The sequence below is a fragment of the Poecilia latipinna genome, unplaced genomic scaffold, assembly GCF_001443285.1.
Source record: "Poecilia latipinna isolate Pla-1442-1.1 unplaced genomic scaffold, P_latipinna-1.0 Scaffold466, whole genome shotgun sequence".
Lineage (NCBI taxonomy): Eukaryota > Metazoa > Chordata > Actinopteri > Cyprinodontiformes > Poeciliidae > Poecilia > Poecilia latipinna.
The window spans coordinates 2,537-24,770 of record NW_015113082.1 but is presented as its reverse complement, the minus strand read 5'-3'; the positions used below and the strand labels follow the sequence as shown (position 1 = coordinate 24,770).

General features: G+C 40.1%; 3 protein-coding genes across 4 annotated transcripts; 1 reads left to right on the top strand and 2 right to left on the bottom strand.

The window, feature by feature from the left end:
* Positions 1 to 348: 348 nt before the first annotated feature.
* Positions 349 to 3,604, bottom strand: hspbp1 (HSPA (heat shock 70kDa) binding protein, cytoplasmic cochaperone 1). Its single transcript, XM_015039264.1, has 8 exons — positions 3,463 to 3,604; positions 3,042 to 3,172; positions 2,513 to 2,729; positions 2,207 to 2,431; positions 1,936 to 2,091; positions 1,270 to 1,366; positions 1,022 to 1,133; positions 349 to 632 (listed from the first exon to the last, which is right to left on the bottom strand). Exons 2-8 carry the CDS (start codon positions 3,159 to 3,161, stop codon positions 552 to 554), a joined length of 1,008 nt encoding a protein of 335 aa, XP_014894750.1. The 5' UTR covers positions 3,162 to 3,172; positions 3,463 to 3,604; the 3' UTR covers positions 349 to 551.
* A 697-nt stretch (positions 3,605 to 4,301) lies between these two features.
* Positions 4,302 to 8,715, top strand: tufm (Tu translation elongation factor, mitochondrial). The gene is made up of 10 exons (XM_015039262.1): positions 4,302 to 4,369; positions 5,605 to 5,651; positions 5,737 to 5,875; positions 5,964 to 6,130; positions 6,304 to 6,573; positions 6,685 to 6,817; positions 6,922 to 7,026; positions 7,563 to 7,714; positions 8,070 to 8,189; positions 8,290 to 8,715. The coding sequence occupies exons 1-10, from the start codon at positions 4,333 to 4,335 to the stop codon at positions 8,458 to 8,460; spliced, it is 1,341 nt and encodes a 446-aa protein (XP_014894748.1). The 5' UTR covers positions 4,302 to 4,332; the 3' UTR covers positions 8,461 to 8,715.
* A 6,648-nt stretch (positions 8,716 to 15,363) lies between these two features.
* kcnj12b (potassium inwardly rectifying channel subfamily J member 12b) lies at positions 15,364 to 21,923 on the bottom strand. Of its 2 annotated transcripts, none has more exons than XM_015039260.1 (2): positions 21,224 to 21,923; positions 15,364 to 18,237 (listed from the first exon to the last, which is right to left on the bottom strand). In XM_015039260.1, the coding sequence occupies exon 2, from the start codon at positions 18,116 to 18,118 to the stop codon at positions 16,850 to 16,852; it is 1,269 nt and encodes a 422-aa protein (XP_014894746.1). In that variant the 5' UTR covers positions 18,119 to 18,237; positions 21,224 to 21,923; the 3' UTR covers positions 15,364 to 16,849. The 2 variants fall into 2 exon arrangements, with proteins under 2 accessions (XP_014894746.1, XP_014894747.1); XM_015039261.1 differs by having other exon boundaries at positions 15,364 to 18,234.
* Between the last annotated feature and the right edge of the window lie 311 nt (positions 21,924 to 22,234).

Below are 22,234 nucleotides of genomic sequence, written 5' to 3'. Positions count from 1 at the left end.
GAATACTTTTGTAAGCCACTGTACACTCTGGGATTTATGGGAATATATTTTTACATGAAATTCATGTTAATGTATAGCTTGTACATGTGATGCCATAATACAAACTGCCCATTGAATGTGCATGAACAGCAGTATTTTATTTACAATAAATATTTCCAATGTCCACAACTGCGAGAATTCTATATAAAAAGTCTGATTAAAAATAATTCTTAACTCCTAACTTTAAATCAATAAAATGTTTGTGCTGAAAAAAAATCACCTTTGTACATACACCAAAAATATTAAAATACTTATTATGGGCAGGTTTTTGTGTTACATAAAAGAAGAACTAACACAGAGAGGTGAAAGTGAAGAGTTGAACAGGAGCTTTATACAGAACAACTATTTACACGGTAAAAATCCAACATGTACATGCAAAACATCAACATCAGCTGTCGTAACAGACAAAAAAAATGTTGCTCCACATCCACGATTCGGCTCATGAATGTCCTGTGATGTTTTACTTTTCATACAGAAGCAAAAACAGGCAAGGTTTAAAAATATAAATTGCCTCAGCGATCCATCCCAACATCATCTGTCTGCTGCCCGTTGAAGCACAAAACTCTCAAACGCTCACAGAAGTCAAGCTCCTCCTGTTGGTGCAAGATACAGGAAGACTTTAAATGACAAAGTTTTAAAAGTAATCTGAGACTTTGAAATGTGAAGTTTTTTTTAATTCTATAATGTATGACTTTGAGTTTGGTTTCATCGAACCAAAGAAACATCTTCTATACATTTGTTCAATTTCCGTACATGATTTGTGGCAACTTCTTATAGCTTTCTTCTTCTTAAGAGCAATATTTGTAGCGTGCATAACTAATAGTCACCCAGACAACAGAATCTGGATTTAAATGCAAAATCTGAAAACTATCTTCCTTCAACTGTACAATTATGCATTCATCACATAAATCACAATAAAATATACTGAAGTTTCTGGTATGTGACAAAATGGGGAAAAGTGGGATAAGAAGTTTTTATTTACCTGACTTTCTTCTTTTCCTTGGAGCTCTTTGGTTCGCTGCTTGAGGAATTCCTCCAAACCCAAAGCCGGGTTCCTGCAGTCTTCCAGGCCTTGTTGAAAGCCCTCAACCAAACTAGACAAGCAGCAATCAAGGTCGGACATCAGTACCTAATATTCACTTTAACATTATTCATTTACATAGCCCTGCTGGGGAGCAAACTGCTTCCGTCTGCTGCTGACAATGAGCATTAAGTCAAAGTGTTTCTTACCAGCAGAGGGCACCAAGCACGTGCTCGTGGAAAGGCGAATGCGGTGAGCGGAGAACAGAAACTAGCTGCTGCACCATCCCCATCGACACAACCGTTTCTGTTAGAGGCCAAGTTAAAGAGCATTAACACACTCGATGAATCAGCGTTAAACTTGAAAATAAAATGAATAATCCCACGACTATAGAAGTAAAATATGTGGAATATTTGGTTCATTTAACTATGAAATGGAAAAAGACAGAGAAAAACGTATTTAAAAAATAAATACTTAGTGTTGTGCCTAACATTTTCCATTTTATGAAAATCAGAAAAATGTTGGTGTAATATTTTAGGGTCTTTTTTAAAAAACCACAAATGGCAGTTTAAATGATTTCATAATGTATCATAGCCCAGGAAATGTTAAATAATTCAATCAATACAGTAGACAATACATATGATTTTAAAATATAATCACTTTGGATTTAAGTTATATTTAATTATTTGTTTTTGTATTTCTTAAATTACTGATACATTTGTAGAAATATTGACAGATTTTTTTTTTAATTACTGTACTTATTATATATATTTAAATATTTATCAGAGAAATTACAACAAATTAATTCCCAAAACTGTAACAGAAACCATTAAATGACAACATCAGCATTAGTGTGGCGTGTCTCTCCTTCACACCTTTGTGTTCCGGGTTAGAGGTCAGCAGGTTGAGCAGAAGGAAAGCAGACTTGGTCCGGACTTTCTCGTTTTCAGACTGCATACTCCTCATCAGCACCGAGAAACCATCGTGAGAGACGAACGCCTGCAGTCCGGCTTCCTGCTCTCGGACCAAACCTACAGAGGAGACAGAAAACAGATCAGTAAACAGAGCTCCGCATCTCCTGGGTACCATTACCTCCAGAGATGGCTCATAGATGTGGCATCAGGGTCTAAAGCCTCAGGGACTCACATGAGACGGCGTACAGGGCTTTCACCCTGACGGTGGGATTGGGGTCTGAATCCGTCAGCTGCAGCAGCTTTGGCAGCACGTCAGCTTTAAGCAGGTATTCCTGGACCTGGGGCATATTCTGAGCACAGGAGGCGAGGAGCTGGGCGGCCCGCCACCTCAGACCGCTCTGGACGTGACAAAGATACCTGGAGACACACAGCTCCAGGCCACCAAGGGTCATCAGATCTGGAAAGAGCATGAAAACGGTGAAATAAGTATATTTAACTGGCTTCCATGTGATAGCAAACTATTCCAGCTTTCACAAACCTCTGGCATTGTCCAGGTTCTCACACAACTCAGACAGCATCTCAAAGGCCATTTCTCGCTCATCTTCCTCATCCTCTTCCCTCTCTTCTTCGCCATCTTGCTCCTTTTCGTTTGGCTCTTCTCTTTGCAGGACAGCCAGGCTCTGCTTCATCTGCTCCACCTCATCCATCTGACCTTTGCAGATATCTGACAGAGCCTCTCTCAGCCATGTCTTCCTCTGAAGGGAGGGACGTTCAGTCAACATGGATTTTTAAAAATCTGAACTATTAACTATAGTATGTTTCACTGGTACTCTATGCGCTTTTCGTTGATAATGTTTGTTTATTCTCAAGTTCATACTCAACATGGCATGTGTTACAACAGTTAAGCTACTTAATGACTCATTTAGGAGTCATGGCTACGACCCTAACTTATGATTTTGGTTACACCTTACTGATGATACCTTCCCTATTGCTTCAGGACAAAAATATACAACTGTATGGTTCATCATATTCTTCGTCAAGGTATTAAAAGCTGTAGTTGTGCCTACCTCCTCTGACATTGGCTCTGAAGGGACTGGACCCTCAGCCGCTGACCCTGCCTCCACTGCCAGCTGCAGGACCCCTTGAAGGTTCTGGGGGTACCTCCTGTCCTGTCTGTCGTCTGACATGACTTACACACCTGCACACAAAGAAACAAAACATGTCAAAAAGACACATTTGACACAGGACAATTACAATATGTATATAAGAATATAAGTCATATATATAAGAAGAAAACCAGGGCAGTTTTAAACTGAGAGATATTATTTACAAGGAGTAATTCTGACAAGGAAAATACCTAGCAAGGTAAATTTGTATGATAGGTTATGATATGATCATAAAGATCCTATCCTATCAACAAATTAGGAACAAAATTGGATTCTCATTTCACTACTTTAAAATGGGTAGGAATACGCATCATGAACTTACCTTTGTGGAGTTCTGATGTACCGAGACAAACTGTGCTTCTCTAAAATAGCAGGAGATGAGCGTGTATCCTGCTATAAACACAGACATGTGAAAGAGCTAGAACATTCTAGCTAGTTGAGCTCACGAGTGGGCCGCCATGCTTTACCGTAAAACAACACACAATGGGCAAGCAAGATTTGTGAGGCGTGCTCTTCGGTCATTTTCTAAAAATAAGTCTGAGCCCACTTCAAAACAGGTTATGTATCTGCATGTTTTATTCATTTTAGGTTGTTTATTTATTCATAATTATAAAATACAACCCCCATATTTAAAAGCTGCAAAAATAAGGTTAACCATATTAGCGTACTTAAGGTAAGTGAGTAAGCGGAACTTCCAAAGAGTAACGTTGAAGCTTAAAGACAATTCCCTCCTTTAACCATGGCTGGAATATTATTATATTATATTATATTATATTATATTATATTATATTATATTATATTATATTATATTATATTATATTATATTATATCATCAATAAATAATTAAGCTTGCTTAAAATATGTGTAATTATTTATTACATTTTAAGTATGCTAAATCATTACTAAAAAAAAATATAAAAATGCGTAATGTGTGAACCTTACGAATATGTTTGATTTCAATAAAGTTCGGGGTGCACTGACATCTAAATTTAAAATCATTCGATGATTTACTACTACATAAATACACAGTCAATTCAATTATTACGATTAAATCAATAAAGCATAGTAAAATTTGGAATCGCAGTCAGGAAAATTAAGATACTGATAACGTATATTCGCCACGACAACTTTGCGTGTGGTCAGTGTATCCTCTTGATATTGCCATAATCTTTGGTTTGCCTAACTATCCAAGATGGCGACGCTTGTGGGGCTGCGTGCCTGTTTCTCTGGTAAAAATATTAGTTTCTTAGTGTACTTTGTGATTTCTTTTGATTGCACTGAAGCTAATTAAGCCACAGAACCATTATTTACTGAGGATAAATGTAAGCAATTAAATATAGGAGGTGATGCTGTCTCTTCCGATAGCACAGCAAGGTCACGTTATCACGGTGAGGGTTAGCTTAGCTAACGATATGATGCGGATACAGTCTGAGACAAAGAAGTGCCTTTAAAAAAGTCCAAAAAATAGACATTTTGATACATAAACATACACTTCACCTAAAGAACAACGTCGTGTAGTGATCACAGTTGGTTCAGATGGCTTGTTCGTTTGTTAGGTGCTGCAGAGCTTCTTGAAGCTTGATGAAAAGCTAAACTCTAATCCTGTGAAGTTGATTACCTAACATTTAGATTGTTGGTGTAGTTCAGTCAAAAGTTACATCGATACAGTCATGTTGCTTAGTGCTTTGAAATTCTGAGGTGCAACAACATTGAATACGGAACAACAAAACAGGCAACTATTACACAAGTGGCGAAAATGAGCAGACACTGGTTTATTTGCGTGGAAATTAGTCTGGTGTGTTCGAGGCTTGAAGTGAACACGTCAGATTAATGACAATGTTTTAAAGCATAAATGCAATCTCTTGTAGATTTGATTGATCATTATTATTAATGAGCCTTTATTACTGTGGCCTATTAAGATCAGAGGTGTGCTTAACAAGATTATGCACAATTTCTTCGAAAAATAATAATAAAAGATAGCTTCCAAACTAAAGTAAATGTTATTTTTCCACATATCACACAAAATTGTTTTTTTTTCTTCTTTTTTTCAACTGAACACCAGGTATGTATTTTGAGCTTCATTGCATTCATACAAAAACCTGATATAGAAATAGATGCCATAATCTAATACATTTTTTAACAAAAAGACATTGATTATTTATACCTCATATTATTAAATTGGTACACAGAGGCAACATAAAGCTCAGATTAAATTTTGATTATTAAAGTCCTTCTTGCTCAGAATATCGTTGATCAACAACGATACCCCAAAGAACTTGCCTGGAGAGAATTGTGAAAATAATATTATGTATTTTAATACTTTTCTCATAAAATAAATAATGAAATGGTGAAAACAGAAAAAAAGCCATGTTTTCAGCTGGGAAAAAAAACTACCTTCACAAACTACAGCAATAATCTAAAACAAATGTAACATTTTAACACATTTGTTATCTTCCGCCCTCAGCCCTACAGCTTACTTCGCCGAGCCTTCTGCACAGCTCGTTCAAACTCGTAAGAAACCAGACGGATTGTCACTTTCGGGCCCGGTCAGTTCGGATTTTAGCGTCTGAGTCCTGGTTTGTCTTTTTCCCTGCAGTGCGCTGTGCCTCTGAGTCGGCGGACCTTCGCAGTCGAGGCCAAGAAGACGTACACCAGAGAGAAGCCTCATGTGAACATAGGAACCATCGGCCACGTCGATCACGGCAAAACCACCCTCACCGCAGCCATCACAAAAGGTAGAATCCCTTCGGATTAAAACCCGTGACATCCAGTAAGTCTTCCCTTATTATTTATTTCTGTATCGTCACCTCCTTTTTTTGTCAGTGCTCGCTGATGCTGGTGGTACAAATTACAAAAAATACGAGGACATAGACAATGCTCCAGAGGAAAAGGCCAGAGGAATTACCATCAACGCCTCTCATGTGGAGTACACGACAGCCAACAGACATTACGCCCACACAGACTGCCCTGGCCACGCCGATTACGTCAAGGTAATCTGCTTTGCTTCTCCCCGGCACATGGCCTGACTTTTACACTTAACGTTGCTCTGACGGAAGAGTCTCTTCATCCATCTTTCCATCCCTTAATTCTGCCGTAAGGAGGCAAAAGTGGACCGAGACCAAAAAAAAAAGTTCTGGATCCCCCCCTGCTCTCCGTCTTTCAGAACATGATCACGGGCGCAGCCCAGATGGACGGCTGCATCCTGGTGGTGGCGGCCACCGACGGCCAGATGCCTCAGACCCGGGAGCACCTCCTGCTGGCCAGGCAGATCGGCGTTGAGCACGTGGTGGTTTTCATCAACAAGGCCGACGCCGTGGAGGACAAGGAGATGCTGGAGCTGGTGGAGATCGAGATGCGCGAGTTGCTCACGGAGTTCGGCTACGACGGCGAGAACACTCCCATTGTGATCGGCTCTGCCCTCTGCGCCCTGGAGGTAGGATGTGGACGCACCTTGTGTTTTATCGGTTTGCTTAGTATTGACTAAAATCATCAGCCTGACGTGTCCCGGTTGTTTCGTGTTGCTGATGCTGTTGCCCCATGTTAGAACAAGCAGCCTGAACTGGGAGAAACCGCAGTGATGAAACTCCTGGAGGTTGTGGATTCCTACATTCCTCTGCCCAAAAGAGAGCTGGAAAAGCCTTTCCTCCTGCCCATCGAAGGGGTTTTTTCTATCCCAGGTAAGCTCCTCTCATACACTCGGGGTATGTCTTTACACATAAAGTGCAAACGTATCTGTCGTATTTAGCACACTGGAAGTAATGAACACAAATCCAAACTTTAGGCAGAGGGACCGTCGTGACCGGGACATTGGAGAGAGGCCTGATAAAGAAAGGAGACGACTGTGAGTTTATGGGTCACAACCGTTCCTTCAAGACTGTGGTTACAGGTGAGCAACTCCATCTTGTGACACTATATAAAATGTGTATGATGTATCAGCAGATCTAAAGGAGCCTATATGGTGGCCTTTCAACAGCATTTGCTCTTTTTTTTTTTCTCATTTTGTCATGTAGCACCCACAAACCTCGATTGTATTTTATAGTTAAAATCTGAAAGGTGTGGCATGCATTTCTAATCAGGACTATTCACTCAGATGAATGGAGAGTCTGGCACGTACTACTCAGGAGGAAGCTGATGATAAACGCATATCATTTTCATTCATAAAAAAATTGGAGTATCATGCAGACTTTTTCCATCCACTTAATAGATGATGCAGTACTTTATGTTGACCTTTCATAAAATCCCAATAAAAGAAAAAAAATAAATAAAGTTTGTCCTTTGTAATGGGACAAAGTGTGAGAACAGTTCAAGGGGCGTATGCTTGTTTTACAACGTCGAAGCACCCGGCCTGCTGCAACATGTGGGCTTTTACACGGAAACCTCTTCAACATGATGAGTGAAGCAGTCTGCCGGTGTCGGGTTCAGGTATCGAGATGTTCCACAAGTCTCTGGACCGGGCCGAGGCCGGCGATAACCTGGGCGCTCTGGTTCGAGGCCTGAAGAGGGAAGACGTGAGGAGAGGGATGGTGATGTGTAAGCCGGGGTCCATCATGCCTCACCAGAAGGTCAAAGCACAGGTGTGTCTCTTTAAATAATCACTTACTAATGACGTCTAATTCAGATTTTCTAATTCATTCCTGGTGCGCTCTCTCACTCTGGAGAGGTTATAAGGTCAAGACCGCTAAGTTGGCGAAGTTGTTTTATGATGAAATCAAATCCCTCTGATTACCCACAAACCACATCTGTGTTATAAAAGCCTTTGTAGGTTTCAGCAGAAGTCAATTCACACCAATTAACGCCAAGCAGCCTATGCGGCTGAAGTTTTTTCCTTCTCCAAAATATTTCAGCAACGAATCTTTATTTTTAGTTTGCGTCAGTTTGAAACGAGGGTTATTAGCTAACACGATTCACAGCGTGTCTAATGTTTTCCAGGTTTATATTCTGAGTAAAGAGGAGGGAGGCCGACACAAGCCGATCGTCACCAACTTCATGCCCATCATGTTTTCCCTCACCTGGGACATGGCGTGTAGGATCGTTCTACCTGCAGACAAGGTGAGCATCTTCCAGGGTTGTTGTCTCAATTCGACCGGGTCGAGAGTCTAAGTTGCAAATCGGGTTGTTGCCGGACGATGACTGTGTTGCTCTGTTTAAGGAAATGGTGATGCCAGGAGAGGACATGTTGATGAATCTGACGCTTCGCCAGCCCATGGTGCTGGAGAAAGGCCAGAGGTTCACTCTGAGAGACGGAAACAAAACCATCGGTACCGGCCTGGTCACAGAAATCCTGACCATGACAGACGAAGATCAGTTCAACTGGGGCTGAAGGGGAAAATCCGCAGAGGTGGGGGGGCGGGGGCGGGGAGGGATCTGTTCGTGGGACGGCTGGGAGTTTGTCGAGTCAGATGAATTTATTCAACAGAAACACAGAAAACTGAAATAAAAGCTGAGATAACACAGAAAAAAACGCAAGCATGTGTTAAGCAGTTCCTCTCAACCAAAATACCTATAATGTGCAACTTAGACTGTATTGGTCAAAATGGTCATTTGTGTAATAAAATGTATTTAATAATAAAACTGCCTTGTTTGTTTTGTGGTGCTTGGTATCACCAGCTGAATGTTTTCCTGTAAAGTTTAATGTCTCAAACATGGAATGAAATTATTATAAATTTTTGCTAAATCCTGAAAAATATTGCATATCGAACAAGTCTTGCGGCAAAATTGAGATTATGTAGCATACAGGTGTGCATGCTATTGTGTTATTGTACCACAAGAGGGCAGCAGAGGTGCCTGAAACAAAGTTTATATTCTCGTTTTTAGAATAGAAATATCCTTTGTTCTGTCGGAGAATTTCATGTGTACTAGTGAGAAGCAAATCGAAGAATGTAGGTAAACACGAAGCTAAAAATATTAAAAGAACTAAAAATTGAAAGAAGAGACTGCAATGCAGGGGCAAGTTTACAGTAGAAAAAAATAATACTGTACAGTTATAAATAGCTCCGATTAAAATAAATGTAAACGAAAACGACATGTTTAAGAAAAAGAAAAAGCAAAATAGAGATTTTTGCTTTTATTTTTTATTTTCTATGTCAGTTTTGGTTCTTCATAGTTGAGAGCATATACGAAAGTTATTTTACACGTTTTTTGTTTTTTAGATTTGCCTAAAATTTGAGAATATTCCTAATCTTGTTTCACTTCTGAAATATTGAAAACACAAACACAATCTGAAGTATAAATGTGCAGGTTTTATATTTTTTATTATGTTTTCAAAAGATCCCACTCACCAACACCTCAAAAGCGTCAATAAATTAACTGTAAAGTCAAATATAAATGATTTTAAAAACAAAAACGTGACAAGCAGAAACACCCGTGAATACAACTTGGAAAAAAAGCTAATTTGCATAAAACCGAAAATTATTAGTCGTTAATGTTATATTAGTGAAAACATTTATAGATTTAATAAATGTATTTATTCTTACAGCGTTCTGCAGGCCCGGAAGTGAAAGCAGTGAAATGCTAATCCGATAATATTAAAACATTTAGTATATGACATAGAGCATATATTAAGCATACCCTTCAGTAAATCGTCATATTTGTGTTCAAAACTATTCTTTTTTTTATTGGTCTCATGTAATATTTTAATCTTAAATGTCATGTTCTCATAAACTGTAGTGGAAAGCCATCGTAGCAGAAGTACAGGCTTGACTCGGTGAAATGAATTACTGAACTCAATAAACTTTTTAAAAATATTCAAGTTTATTGAATGTGACTTTGTATCATACAATATTTCCTTTCAGACTATAGCTGCGAAGAGACCTTAAAAATGCAGGATTTTATGACATATAATTCATGACTGTAATAATACATTTTGACAATTAGAATGACCTGGATCGGAACAAAACTTATTCATAACCTTTTGAGGATCTCCACATTTTCCATACACCACGTGTTTAATTGGAGAGAACATCACGTGCATGTTTAGTGTTGTTTTCCAGTATAAAATACACGTCTTCTGTATTTAGCTCCATCTGATTATTCAGCCTGTTCTGACCTTTTTCTGAAGAAAAACATCCTCACAGCTTGATGCTGCCACCACCTCGCATGTGGGCCAAAAAAAAAAAAAAAATCAAACACCCACCACACTTTCCAGTTTTTTTCTTTTTTTTTTTTTTTTAAACATATTCTTTTCCTTGTGCCTCAAAATTTTAACACACTCTGTGAAATATACCGTCTCCAGGTTTGCATCCTGATCGTGTCCCGGAGGTCAGAGCAGCGGTCGGTGCTCCGGCTGCTCGTCAGACGTTCTTCAGTTGCCGTGTTTGCTGTCGGTATTCGAGTCAGAGTCTCCTGTAATCCAATCAGCCTCCCGCTGTAATCAAATCCCGAACGTCTGCAGCGGTCAAGGGCCAGGAGCAAAGAGCACCGCTGAGTGATGTGCTCAGCTGGAGGACCCATGTTTCCAGGAGCTAAATATCTCAGGGCATCAGACAGTGAGAGATCTCTACATGTTTCACCAACAGTTGAAGCAGCAAATGCGATTCAAGCAGCTGCTGCAACGAGTTTTTCCACTTGTTAGTTTTAACAACTGCTCACGTTGCAGATGTAACGGGGTTTTATTTTGCCAGTGAAGTTTGTCAAGATTTGATTGGTCGTTCTTTGAGTTTGCTTTGTTTGGTCGGGAAGTTGTTTCTCCAGAAATTTATTGGCGTTTTAAGTTCCGTTATCCTGCACTTGGCAGTTGGTGGTTACCATAGTAACCGGTAACTGACAGCTCAGCGCCCTTTTTCTGACCTCTGATGGCTTTTTATACTGTAGACTGAAAGTGAACTGCTATTAAGTTGGGAATGATTCAAGTTTAATTTGGTACAAGCACAAAGAAAGATACTTTTTTTCTTCTTCTTCTTCAACGATTAAAACTGTTGAAACGATTTCCAGATGCAACTTATGTCCTAGAGATGCTTGGAAATAGGACCAAAAAGTAACACGAGTTCATATGAAGTCATTTCGAAGCAGTTAGATAACACCTTATCCCGTTCTGATCAGCCCTATTGCCAGTTTCCTTTGTCAGCTTTTCCCCACCCAGGGTGGATTTTTCTTCCATCCTAAAGTTCATCGTCTTTAACCTTCAAGCTGCTCACGCCCACAAGAAGAATAACACAATGCCACCCAAACCTTTTGATGCCAGTGGTTGTTGGAAAAAGGACCTGCAATGAAATATCAAGAAAATGCTAAGAGTGGGTTTCCTTGGCGTGACCATGTCTTGATTATATGTCGACTCCTTGAGCCAAGAACAGCTTCGATATCTCGTTGCAATCGATAGAAAAAATATTTCCAAGCGAAAAGTGGATAAGTTATCTTACATGAGTGTCAATGAGTTGCTTTATTTATGAAGCCAGTTTAAAAAAAAATAGCACCAAAACATGTTTTGTACTAAATACTTGCAGATGTTTATTAGAGTTAGAAAAAATTGGTGCTTTTAATAACTTAATTGAACCATTCTTATTCAAAGGTTATTTTGTTAAAAACTAGAATTGGGTGTGCAACTTAAATTGTTTCGTGGATTTAGCAGTAAGTTTGTCAAAATTATGCATGAAGGCTCTGTTATTTACAACCATCAAAAAGCTCCTAGCATAATTCTGGTTGGACGTGTGGATCTATTTCTTAGTCGAACAAGTAGAGCTCAGTTCAATCGATTGATTTCCTGTCACAGATACAGATACAGATTAATAAAATAAAGGTTATAGGTCCAAATTAGTTCCCATGTCTTTTTGTGACCATTGTTCTGTTAGATCATCCAATTTGTTTTTCATTCAAGTTTCATCTGTTTGACACAAACTGATGCCGTCACATGAAAAGAAAAGGTCAGGATGTTAAAAAACAAACATCCAGGCTTGTAGCTGTAGCTTAAAGTAGAAGATGCTGGGGCAGCAGTGAAAGGAGTTTAAAATTAGCGCCGAATAAGAAAGGAGCAATTCTTTCAACTCAAATGTCCACTTAAGAAACTTTTTTTTTTTTTTTTTTGCTAAGAACGCATATAGAAAAGATGAAATTGCCTCCACCTTAAAAACGTTGAAATGTGGCTGAGAAAAAGGTGAACACAAATCCACATAAAGAGATCTACCCAAATGTGTTTGAAAGGCAGCTGGGATGAATCAGTTGGGATAACCAAGCGATAATTTTAATGTTTTCATTTAGACTTAGACGGGACCTGTGGGCTGAAACAACTTCGGTTTTCACTTTTATTTATTTGTTTTTGGGGGTTGAGTAGTAACATGAATATCAAAGATATTTCATGGTCAAACAAGGCAAGAACTGAGCTGCTTGACCACAATGATAAGAAATATGTTGGGTAGGGGCAAAACGAGGACTTCAAACAACATGCATGGTTATGGTAGCATCATGCTGTGTGTTTTTTTCCCCCCTCCCAAAAAAACCTCAAAGTCAATAGAATAATGAAGGAGAGCTTCCGTCAAGTTCCTTATTTTTCCTGCAAATCTTCAAGGAGGGGAAAGAAACATGGACGAACCATCAGGGTGTTCCAACATGATGACAAACACACATCAAAGCTGGGTTTAGAGTGGAAAAGGCAGACTCAGATTCACCGTCTGGGATGAACCTGGCCAAAGTGCCAAAGATAAGGAACAGAACACAGCCATGTGAAGGAGCAGCCGAACTTGTAATGGTCTGCAGCTCGCCTAAAGACCTGCAGAACATTTTAAGATAAAGAGGAAGCTCTTCTGCTTGGAAGAAAATCAGTAAGAAATTGAAGGCGGTTTAAAACCTCTGCGCAGAACAGTAAATCACTCAAAGGAACAAATTTTATTAGCATACTTTTTTTTTTCCCCTGAGACCATTAACTCATTAAGACTCATTAAATTCTGACAGTAATCACTAATTTGACGGCAGCTCATTAGCAGCAAATAAACGATGTTGTGCCGAAGCGTCAGGACTTCTTCGTCGAGGCGCAGGAGCTGCAGCTGCCAGCGGAGCGTCGTGTTCCTCTGCCCTCCACCTCTCTCTGTCGGCTGAAGGGAAGCACAGATAGCTGCCACAATTAGGGCTGAGTGCGGCTTTCAGCAGCCCACTCTGTGCGCTCAGAGACCGACCCCGCATGACTTCTCGTCCTCCGACACATGCCGAGTGGGTGGGAGACATCTCCTCCATCACACGGCTCATCTCGGAGGATGCAGCTCCACGGAAGTGACAAGTAATGTTCTCATTTAATCTACCAAGAAAAAGGTAGATGTTTATCTGCAGCTTGATGCCTTTTTGGCGTCACATGTGTCAGGTCAATTAGTAAAACCGATCCGACGTCTGAAGGCAAGACCGGGACGCGAATGTGTTTCTAGTATTTCCTTCCTGGAAGGACAGAAAGAAGTCTGTTGCCGTCTGAAAATCTATCTCACGCCTCCAGAACCTCAACACATGCTCTCATGTTACGACCCTTCTGCATTCTTGTTATCTGTGTGCCACCCCCTTTTTCTCAGCTTCCACTAAATAAAATCCAGTGCAGCCAGCTGCTTTTCAGACGTCGGGTAACAACCGCACACAAATCACGCCGGCCATTGTAACTCTGGAAGAGCTACAGATTTCTTTTTTATATAGAGAAAAATGCAAATAATAATAATAATAATAATAATAATAATAATAATAATAATTTCACTGTGTTCTTTGTTTAGCTGCTTACCAATAGCTTAGCATGCATTGTTTTAATAAAATGCACAAAATCATCAAAGCTTTGCAGGAAAATGGATCTGAAAAAAGATTAAAAACTTGTCAAAATCAATGAGTGGCTGTGTCAAAGTTTGCTATTGTGTTAACCTTGCAGGATGTTTGTGTTCTATATGTGAAATTAGAATGAAAGGGGAAAAAATATGGTTAGCAAAAAATAAACACATTTTACATTTTATCGATCAGTTTCCATTTCCATGAGATTCTAATTGAACAGTGAAAAATGCACCCTAGAAACATGTTTAAAATACAGACTAAACTTGAGCTAGAGAGGCAGAAATTTCAGCCTGGACGTGCAAAGAACTTAGATTGCTGCCTGATCTTGAGTGTGCGTTTCTGTGTCTGCGATGTGTTCTCTGAGCTCAACGTGAATGAAGAACAGCCACGTCTTCTCCATGTACATGGAAAGGCGTGCCTGCTGGGTTACATAAGAGTGAAAGCGGAGACCTTTGACCCTCGTCCCCCACCCCTCCCAGCCAGAGAGGGTTCAGCAAATCACCACCGTAAATTATAACCCGCTCCTGTTTTTCCAAGCAACTTGTTCACGCTTCCCCACCTGCTGATGTTATGTTAAAACTCAACACAGAGCAGGTGCTTGTTGTCGCTGTGGTGTCTGGCTGCAAGGAAGAAAAGGCAGAGAGGTTGGCTTTGTGGTGTTTTATTATAGCAATCTGTAGATTTTATTTGTACTCTGTGCATTTCCAGGTAGTTGTTGTTTCACACAACAAAGTAAAACGAAACAAGGCAAAAATCAGAATAATTCGGATACATTCAGTGGAAGACATCGAGAACAAATAAATCGTCTTTGAACATTATTTCAATCTTTTCAGCAAAAATATATGGAAAAATTATTTTTTTTTTTCCTTTATTTTTTTTTTCTTCTTCACTTTTAAGTCAGAAAAACAGGGGGGAGGGGGAGATAAACAAACTATTTACAAAATGTTTTCCAGACAGCTGTACAGATTTAAACTTTTGTGTTTCTTCAGGAAGATCTGACCTCAGTGCAGAGGAACCACCCTTTGGTTTCCAGAGACGGCCGGTTCTGCTGCTTTCAGCACAAGTCAGCGAAACATATATATATTGAAAAAAACACAACAAATCTGCTGAAATGGGCGTCAGGTGCACAAAGCTAACCCACATAGAGCTTTTGGTTTGACTAATGGTGAGGAGAAAGTCATTCATCTCAGGAGAGAATCAGGAGTCCTAACTACAGGCTTTATTACTTATCTACTATAAGAAATACAAACAGTGAAGATGAACTGTTTAAAGTGTCTTTTAACAGTACTTTAGGAGTCTGTTATGAGGTTTAGGGCCTGGGTTTAAAGTGTCTGTTTCTGTGGAGGGGCCAAATGTAATTTAGCAAATGATGTGGAGTTACATCAGCAGGTCATTTCAAATCAGGAGTCTTACTTAGATCAACTATGTGAGACACATAGTTGATCTTCCCCACCTCTATTCACATTAACAACAAATCAAAGGTTTCAGATTTTTTTTCTTCTTCTTCTTCTTTTTGCATGGTTTGTTTCCAGTGAGAACAGATTGTGATGAGAACTGCTCAAATCTTGCAATGTTGCACATTTTAAATAACAGGACAGCATAAAATCTCCTCTGACATGATGACTCTGTCAAGTCAATTTAACGACAGCACACGTTTCTACCAAAAAGTGAGCCGTGCTTTTTGTTGGAAAACATTCAAGGATGAGGATGTTTTATTAAAAATGTGCATGCTTGATTTTTTATTTTCTTATTCCTATAATTTATCATTGTGTGTTTCATAACATTTCTCCTTGTTTTTGTGTAGTTTTTTATTTTTATTTTTTTCATTTTGGGCATTAGCTGAACGAGATTCCACCTCGCCTCTATAATCATAGATGAAGAGAGGTAAAACAAACAAATAAACAAAAAAACTTATTCTATATTTCCCTGACTCCCATACTGTGAAACTGTCTTCAGCAGCAAACTGTGCTGTGATTCCTCGGCAGAAGAGCCCCTTTGTGTAATTCTTCCGAAAGCTGGAAGCATATATGTTAGAGGTCAGCGTTATTGGCACAATCTTTCACTTTGCTGGACTAGTTCAGGGGCCCCGGCTGCCATTTGGTTGGATGACATATCTTGATTAATATAAAAAAAAAACTACAAGATGCTACAACTGCATTATACTATCTAAACAACATTTTTTTTTTAAAAAAAAGAAAACATTATCTTTGATTTTTTTAGCAATTTGATATTTGTTGCATTTTGGCTCTGAGCAGTTACTTTTTTAGTAAGTACACATTTTATCATGATACACCACAAATTTCAATGTGCTTAACTGGGATTTTGTGATAAAACAACACAAAGGAGAGGCTGAAAGAAGTTATTTTTAGTTAGAAATAGGTCTGGACTTAGTTTGAGATTCAGTGACACAATGTGGAAAAGCTCAAGGTAGTGTGTGTTTATGACTTCAGGTGACTTTAAGATCTGTATTAATTTATAAAAAGGAGTTTTCCTAGTTAATTTGTCATTTATGATTTTGTCCCTTTTGTCAAGGTGAGTTACTGGCATTACTTTGAGTCTTGGCAGTTGTTAAGGTATGATGCTGAGCTGAAAATCTGTTTAGTCTAAAAATTTGGCTTAGTAAATCAGCTGCACTGCAAAGTCATGTCATTTTGCAGCTGCATGTAGTCCAGTTGAAGCTGTGAACTTTTTCTCAAAATACATGTATGTATAAAACCATGTTGATTTTCATGCACTTCAGATTTAAGATCCTCGTCAGTAGGACAGTTTCCAATTGCATGTAATAAAGCTCATGAACCATCTCAGAAGGAAGAAAAAGTCGTGCATCCTGTGACGTTTTGAATTTATCCATTGCGTGGCAGGCATGGCGTACCACTGGTCTTCAAACCGTTACGAAGGCGTCCTCATCGGTGTCCCAGTGTCTACAGGACGACATTCACAAGCCGACCCACTTCAGCCATGACAGACCTTCTGTCAGCAGACAAAGGTTAAAGTGCGGATTCTCTTCGAGACGATGGCTGATTGCGGTCAGCTGGGGTGAGCTCCGACGGACAACTTTTGTCTTTTTCCGTCTCGGCGTCTCCATCCCCTTCCTCATCCCTGCTGATGAAGGCCAGCTCGTTCTCGTAGCAGAAGGAGTTGGCGCCAGACGTTGGGAATTTCCTCTCCTCCATGTCTTTGGCGCTGCACCTGGGCGTGGACGGCACCTCAAAGGTTTTGTGAAAGTAGGCGTAATCGATCCGGTACTGGCTCCTCTCCTCGAAGATGACGGGCTCGAAGCGGTGGCCCCACAGGACCTCAGACGGCAGGTAGGAGGTTCGCGCTTGCGTCGTCATGGCCGTTGCCTCCACCAGTCCTTCCAGGATGATCACAATCTCGAAGTCGGACATTTCCAGGTCTTGCTTGCTGATGCCAAACAGGGGACTCTCTTCGTCGATCTCATGGATGACGGTGAGGGGAGTGACCAAAAACAGGCGGTCGGTGCCTTTGTCGTAGCCAACGTTCATGTCGATTTGATCCAGGGGGATGTACTCGCCCTCCTCGGTGTAGCGGGGCTTCACCATCTGAGCCCGGACATGAGCCTCCACAATGTGGCTCTTCCTCAGGTTGGCAACCCTGAACATGAGGCACAGCTTCCCGTCCCGCATGGCGATCACCGCGTTGTGGCTGAACAGCAGAGTCTCGGCACGCTTCTTTGGCCGCGCCATCTTGGCCATGATGGCGCCAATCATGAAGGCGTCGATGATGCAGCCCATGATGGATTGAAAGACCACCATGAAGACAGCCGCTGGGCATTCCTCCGTCACGCAGCGAGCTCCGTAACCGATCGTCGTCTGGGTCTCGATGGAGAACAAGAAGGCCGTCACGAAGGTGTTTACCTGCGTGACGCAGGGAACAAAATCCCCCCTGTTCTTCTCCATGTCGCCGTGCAGGAGGCCGATGACCCAGAAGGCCAAGCCGAACGTCAGCCAGGACACCACAAACACCAGGCTGAACAGCAGGAACATGTACCGCCAGCGGATGTCCACGCAAGTGGTGAAAATGTCCGACATATACCTCTGGGACTTCTCGTCCATGTTTGAGAAGTGGATGTTGCACTGGCCGGTCTTGTTGACAAACCGGCTGTGGCCTTTGCGTCTCGTATGGATCTTGCCATTGCCAAAGCTGCCCACGGCCGGCATGGTGCCGAGTCTGAATCCTTCTTCTTCACAGGACAGAAAGCTGTGGTGGTGGTGGTGGGCCCTTCCTACACTCATGCCGCAGTGAAACGCAGCCAGGGGGGCTTCACACGACAAGCCTGGCTCATGCACAGCTGAGCCCTCTGGCAGAGGTGCACAGCTCTGTTTGGTGACAACTTGGTAGCAGTCGTCAACTTCTGGGAAGGAGAGGACAGGCAGGATGTTATTATCACCAAGTACAAAGATGGAGCAGAAGAACAAGACAAAAACTAAGAGTGTGATGAAAAACATTTAACCAGTTGTCCTTTTAGTCCAAATGTTTCAAATTCAGTGTTCAGTCTTCATTCACTGAATAACTGTGACAGACATATTTCAGTGCTTTCAGTTTCAAACTTTGACTTTTTCCCTTTGCCCTCCAAAGCGTCCTTTCGGCGACAATCGAGGCATTGATCTGTGTCTGACTTTCTCGTTTCTCCTCTTGCATGATCGGAAATACTCTGGTTCATACTATAAACATTTCAAAGCTCATCAAGGTACAGAAATAGCCAGCTAATTCAATGCCCTGCCACTTTATGTGACGTATCTTGTTTTTCCTCCAGCTGGCACAACTATTAGAGGCACTGGAGTACCGCGATGAGGCTGTGTGATTCCCTCGCGAGGCTGAAGTGGAACGTAATAGGGGCTAAAAAAAGATGGGGCAGAAAACTGGGTATTGAAACAGAGGTCAGCTCAGACACAAGTGGTTCAATGGCAGCCCTCAAAGTGATCACCAAAGATATTTAGTTTTAATAAAAATGGTTTGTAACAGTGCAGTGCCATCTACGTGCTTTAGAAAATGATTAACTCGACTTACCCTTAAAGTTTCAGGCATGTAATTACTATTTAATGAGTTAGTAGTAATTGAGATTTAAAAATAAACTGTCAGATTATCCATTTTGAAGCTAAGATAATACTATTTTTGCAGAGTCCTGTATGGACACCTTGTAAGTTTTCAGTTTCAGAAACTGAACTCATAGTCACTGGCTGATTATTACTTTCCAGTGGGAGTTTCTAATCTCTTCGTCAGACTTTTATTTTATTCATACACTCTGTATTGAGCTAAAAGTATTCATCTCCTTTATCTATCCTGTTTTATCTTTTTCTTTTTCATATTACAACTCTTTTGTAGCCTCGAACAAGCTTTCCTAAAGTAATGCCCTTCCCCCTGCAGCTTCCCCCATCTGTGCTCAAGAAACCGTCAATGCAACATGACTCTGACAACATCCTAAAGTTTCCAGCTAAAGGTGCACAGAAATTGTTTGAGGATAACAAGGTGGATATTCTGGCGTGACCTAGTCAAAGCCCAGACCTCAATTCAATAGAGAACTTGTGGTAGGACTTGATGAGTGGTAAAATATCCCAATGAGCGAATACTTGAGTGAAACCATCGCATAAACAAAAATGTTTTCATTTTAAGCACTCTGAACTAAATTTAGAATCAGTTCTTTTTCAGGGGGAACATCGTCAAGCTTTTGTTGACGATGAACTGAATAATCCACTTTGAGTTTCAAAGTTTAAAATAAACCTGCTTTAAACTGGGCCGACTGCGATTGCGTGCAAAAATTCGTCTTACAATCGGAAAGTTGTTGGTTTGATTCCAACTTTCTCTTGCAATCTATGATTAATCTTTGTGTCAAGCAACTAACATCTTTGTATGAATTTTGTGAGTGAAAATGGTGAGTGCAATTTGATGAATGCGGCAGCGTCCATTTCTACTTGTCTACAACTTTACTCCTGACATCTCTGCTGTGTTCCTTGGCCTTCATAGAGTTGTCTTTGCATTGGACAAAAACTGCCTCAATGTGTCTCACAATTAGATCAAAAATCAGTATTTTTATTGTGATAACTGGTCACTAGGAAATCCAAAAGGTATTACGAAAATCTGGATGTTATTTTGGAACCCCAAGTGTAAAATCAAGCTTATATGTGAAAAATTTCTAAAATAGTTTTGAGGAAAAAAAACAAAACAACAACCTCATCTTAACTCCATTTTTCAGATAAGATTTGTTTTCTGTACATGCTGCGTAAATATATTTACATATTTTAATTTTCCCTGTTTTTTATTGCGTTGCTGTCTGGGATCAACTTTTGCAAATAGTTGTAAAGTTTGTGATGACAAAGAAGCATTTATAATTTTACATAATAAGCCAACAAAGTGGCATCCTTGTAAAATCCAAAAAATGTATAATCTGTTCAACTTTGAGAGACTGCAATTCAGTAAGATGCTAACATAATTTGGACAATCGTTTCTCTCATTTTGAAATAGTTTCTGGACATCTGCTGGCCCCCAGACTGCAGGGGGGAGCAAGTTTAAGGGTTCACTTTGGTGGAGAAATGGCTAAGTATTTATTCGAATGATGGCATTTAGTAACAAAATGCAAATGTTTACTAAAAGCCGCCCTTTAGGTTTAAACATACTGTGCGTTTGAGTTGTAAATGGAGAGACTAATTTAATTTCTAAAAGCTGTTAGAAAAGAAAAAGAGAAACTGGTTTGCATAACAAAAAATGAACACTAATATCTGGGTCATTCTAGCAAAAATAGGAAAATATGCTTCCATTTCTTTGCTTTCTCTCATATTTCTCAGTTTAATGATGAAGGAATCATCAAATAAATATATTTGCAACAGATGTGCTTTTTTATCATTATTTGTTTTAATAAATCTTCTTGGTGGAGTCATGTAGTTTGTCCTGCCAGCGTCACCATCATGGATCTTGGATAACTCCCTGTTTCTACCCTTCATTTAACAGGTGCATGTAATAAAAAAAAAGTAGGGCAGGGACAAATTCACGGTACTGGGACAAGCACTAATAAGTGTCAAACTGCTCTTTGAATTATAACAGCGGATTTGATTTTTCTGCGTGCTTTTAAACAATAGTTGCTGTTTCCTGATCATCTAGTTGCTAGGAAGCAGAATGTGAGTTTCGGAGGGATATTATTTTCTAATTTCTTGGTGCCAAAGCTCGTCTGCTTTCTCACAAATCACACTCTGCCTGCTGTGCTGTTATATTAATGCTAAGGAGACGGCAAGCGCTTTTCCTGCTGTGAATTGTTCTTACTGGAAATATATTTGAGCTGTGAGATGAGTAATGATCCAACGATAAATCCATCCTCACTGTGATGTGTTATTAAAAGAAAAACTCACCTTTTGTTCATGTGTTCTTGATAAAAGCAGATCTTTATTTTTCCTTCTTTTCCAAAGCTTCCAGGTTTTTTGTTTTTTTTCACTAGCCAAATTGTTGCATGACTTTCCTCAAGCTCCTTCCTCTTTTTCTCTTCTGTTAAGGGTAAAACCACTCTATCATCCCGAGAAAGCAAAGCAAATAACCAGTTAATATCTTCATGTTTCCGCCTGATTTAAAATGATCTATTTCTCCACCAGAGCTGGAGAGGATCCCAATCTGTCCTGACGTCCAGGGGTCCAGAAACAGACCAAAAAAGAAAAAATAAATGTAAAAAATTACAGAAATACTTCAGCCAGGCTCTGAAGTCATAATTTTTTACTCTCAAAATAGAACAGCGGACTAATTAAATGCATTCATGGCCTGCTGGTCTGGTCTGGTCCAATCAACAATTCGACTCTTCACAGTTTATCCTCGCAGCAGCGGTGGCCGACAGTCTCTCCTCTTCCACGTGTCTCTCACTTTCTTGGTATATCTGCCATCTGATCTTGTTCTGCTGCATATCCCACTCCGTATCCCACATCCAGTGAACTATTGCTCACGGCTCATCTCTGGTCCTCCCCCTCCCTCTCACCGTGTCACTGTAGATACTTGGCATTTAGAAGTGACTACACACTCTTCCTCGGCGAATTGTTGATGATCGGCTGATGAGAACTGCTGATGAAAGGACCAACTGGTTCCGTCAGGTTTGAACGCGTGCAAGCCTGACCCAAACATGATGACTGGAAATGTTCTTATGAAACTGGTTTGACTATACAGCATTTGAATACAGAGAAAATACTTCCAGTGACTGGTTTGGTTTCCGTTTAGACTCATTTGGATATTGGAAATGTTCCTGTTAGAATAGCAAATAGCTGATTTCTGAACTTCAATATTTTTCCATAATATATTGGTTATTTTGTTCTAAAACATGGACTCCCATGTTAAAATGGAAGGGTTTTAAAATGCATTAGACAAGTCTATTCAGGAAGAAG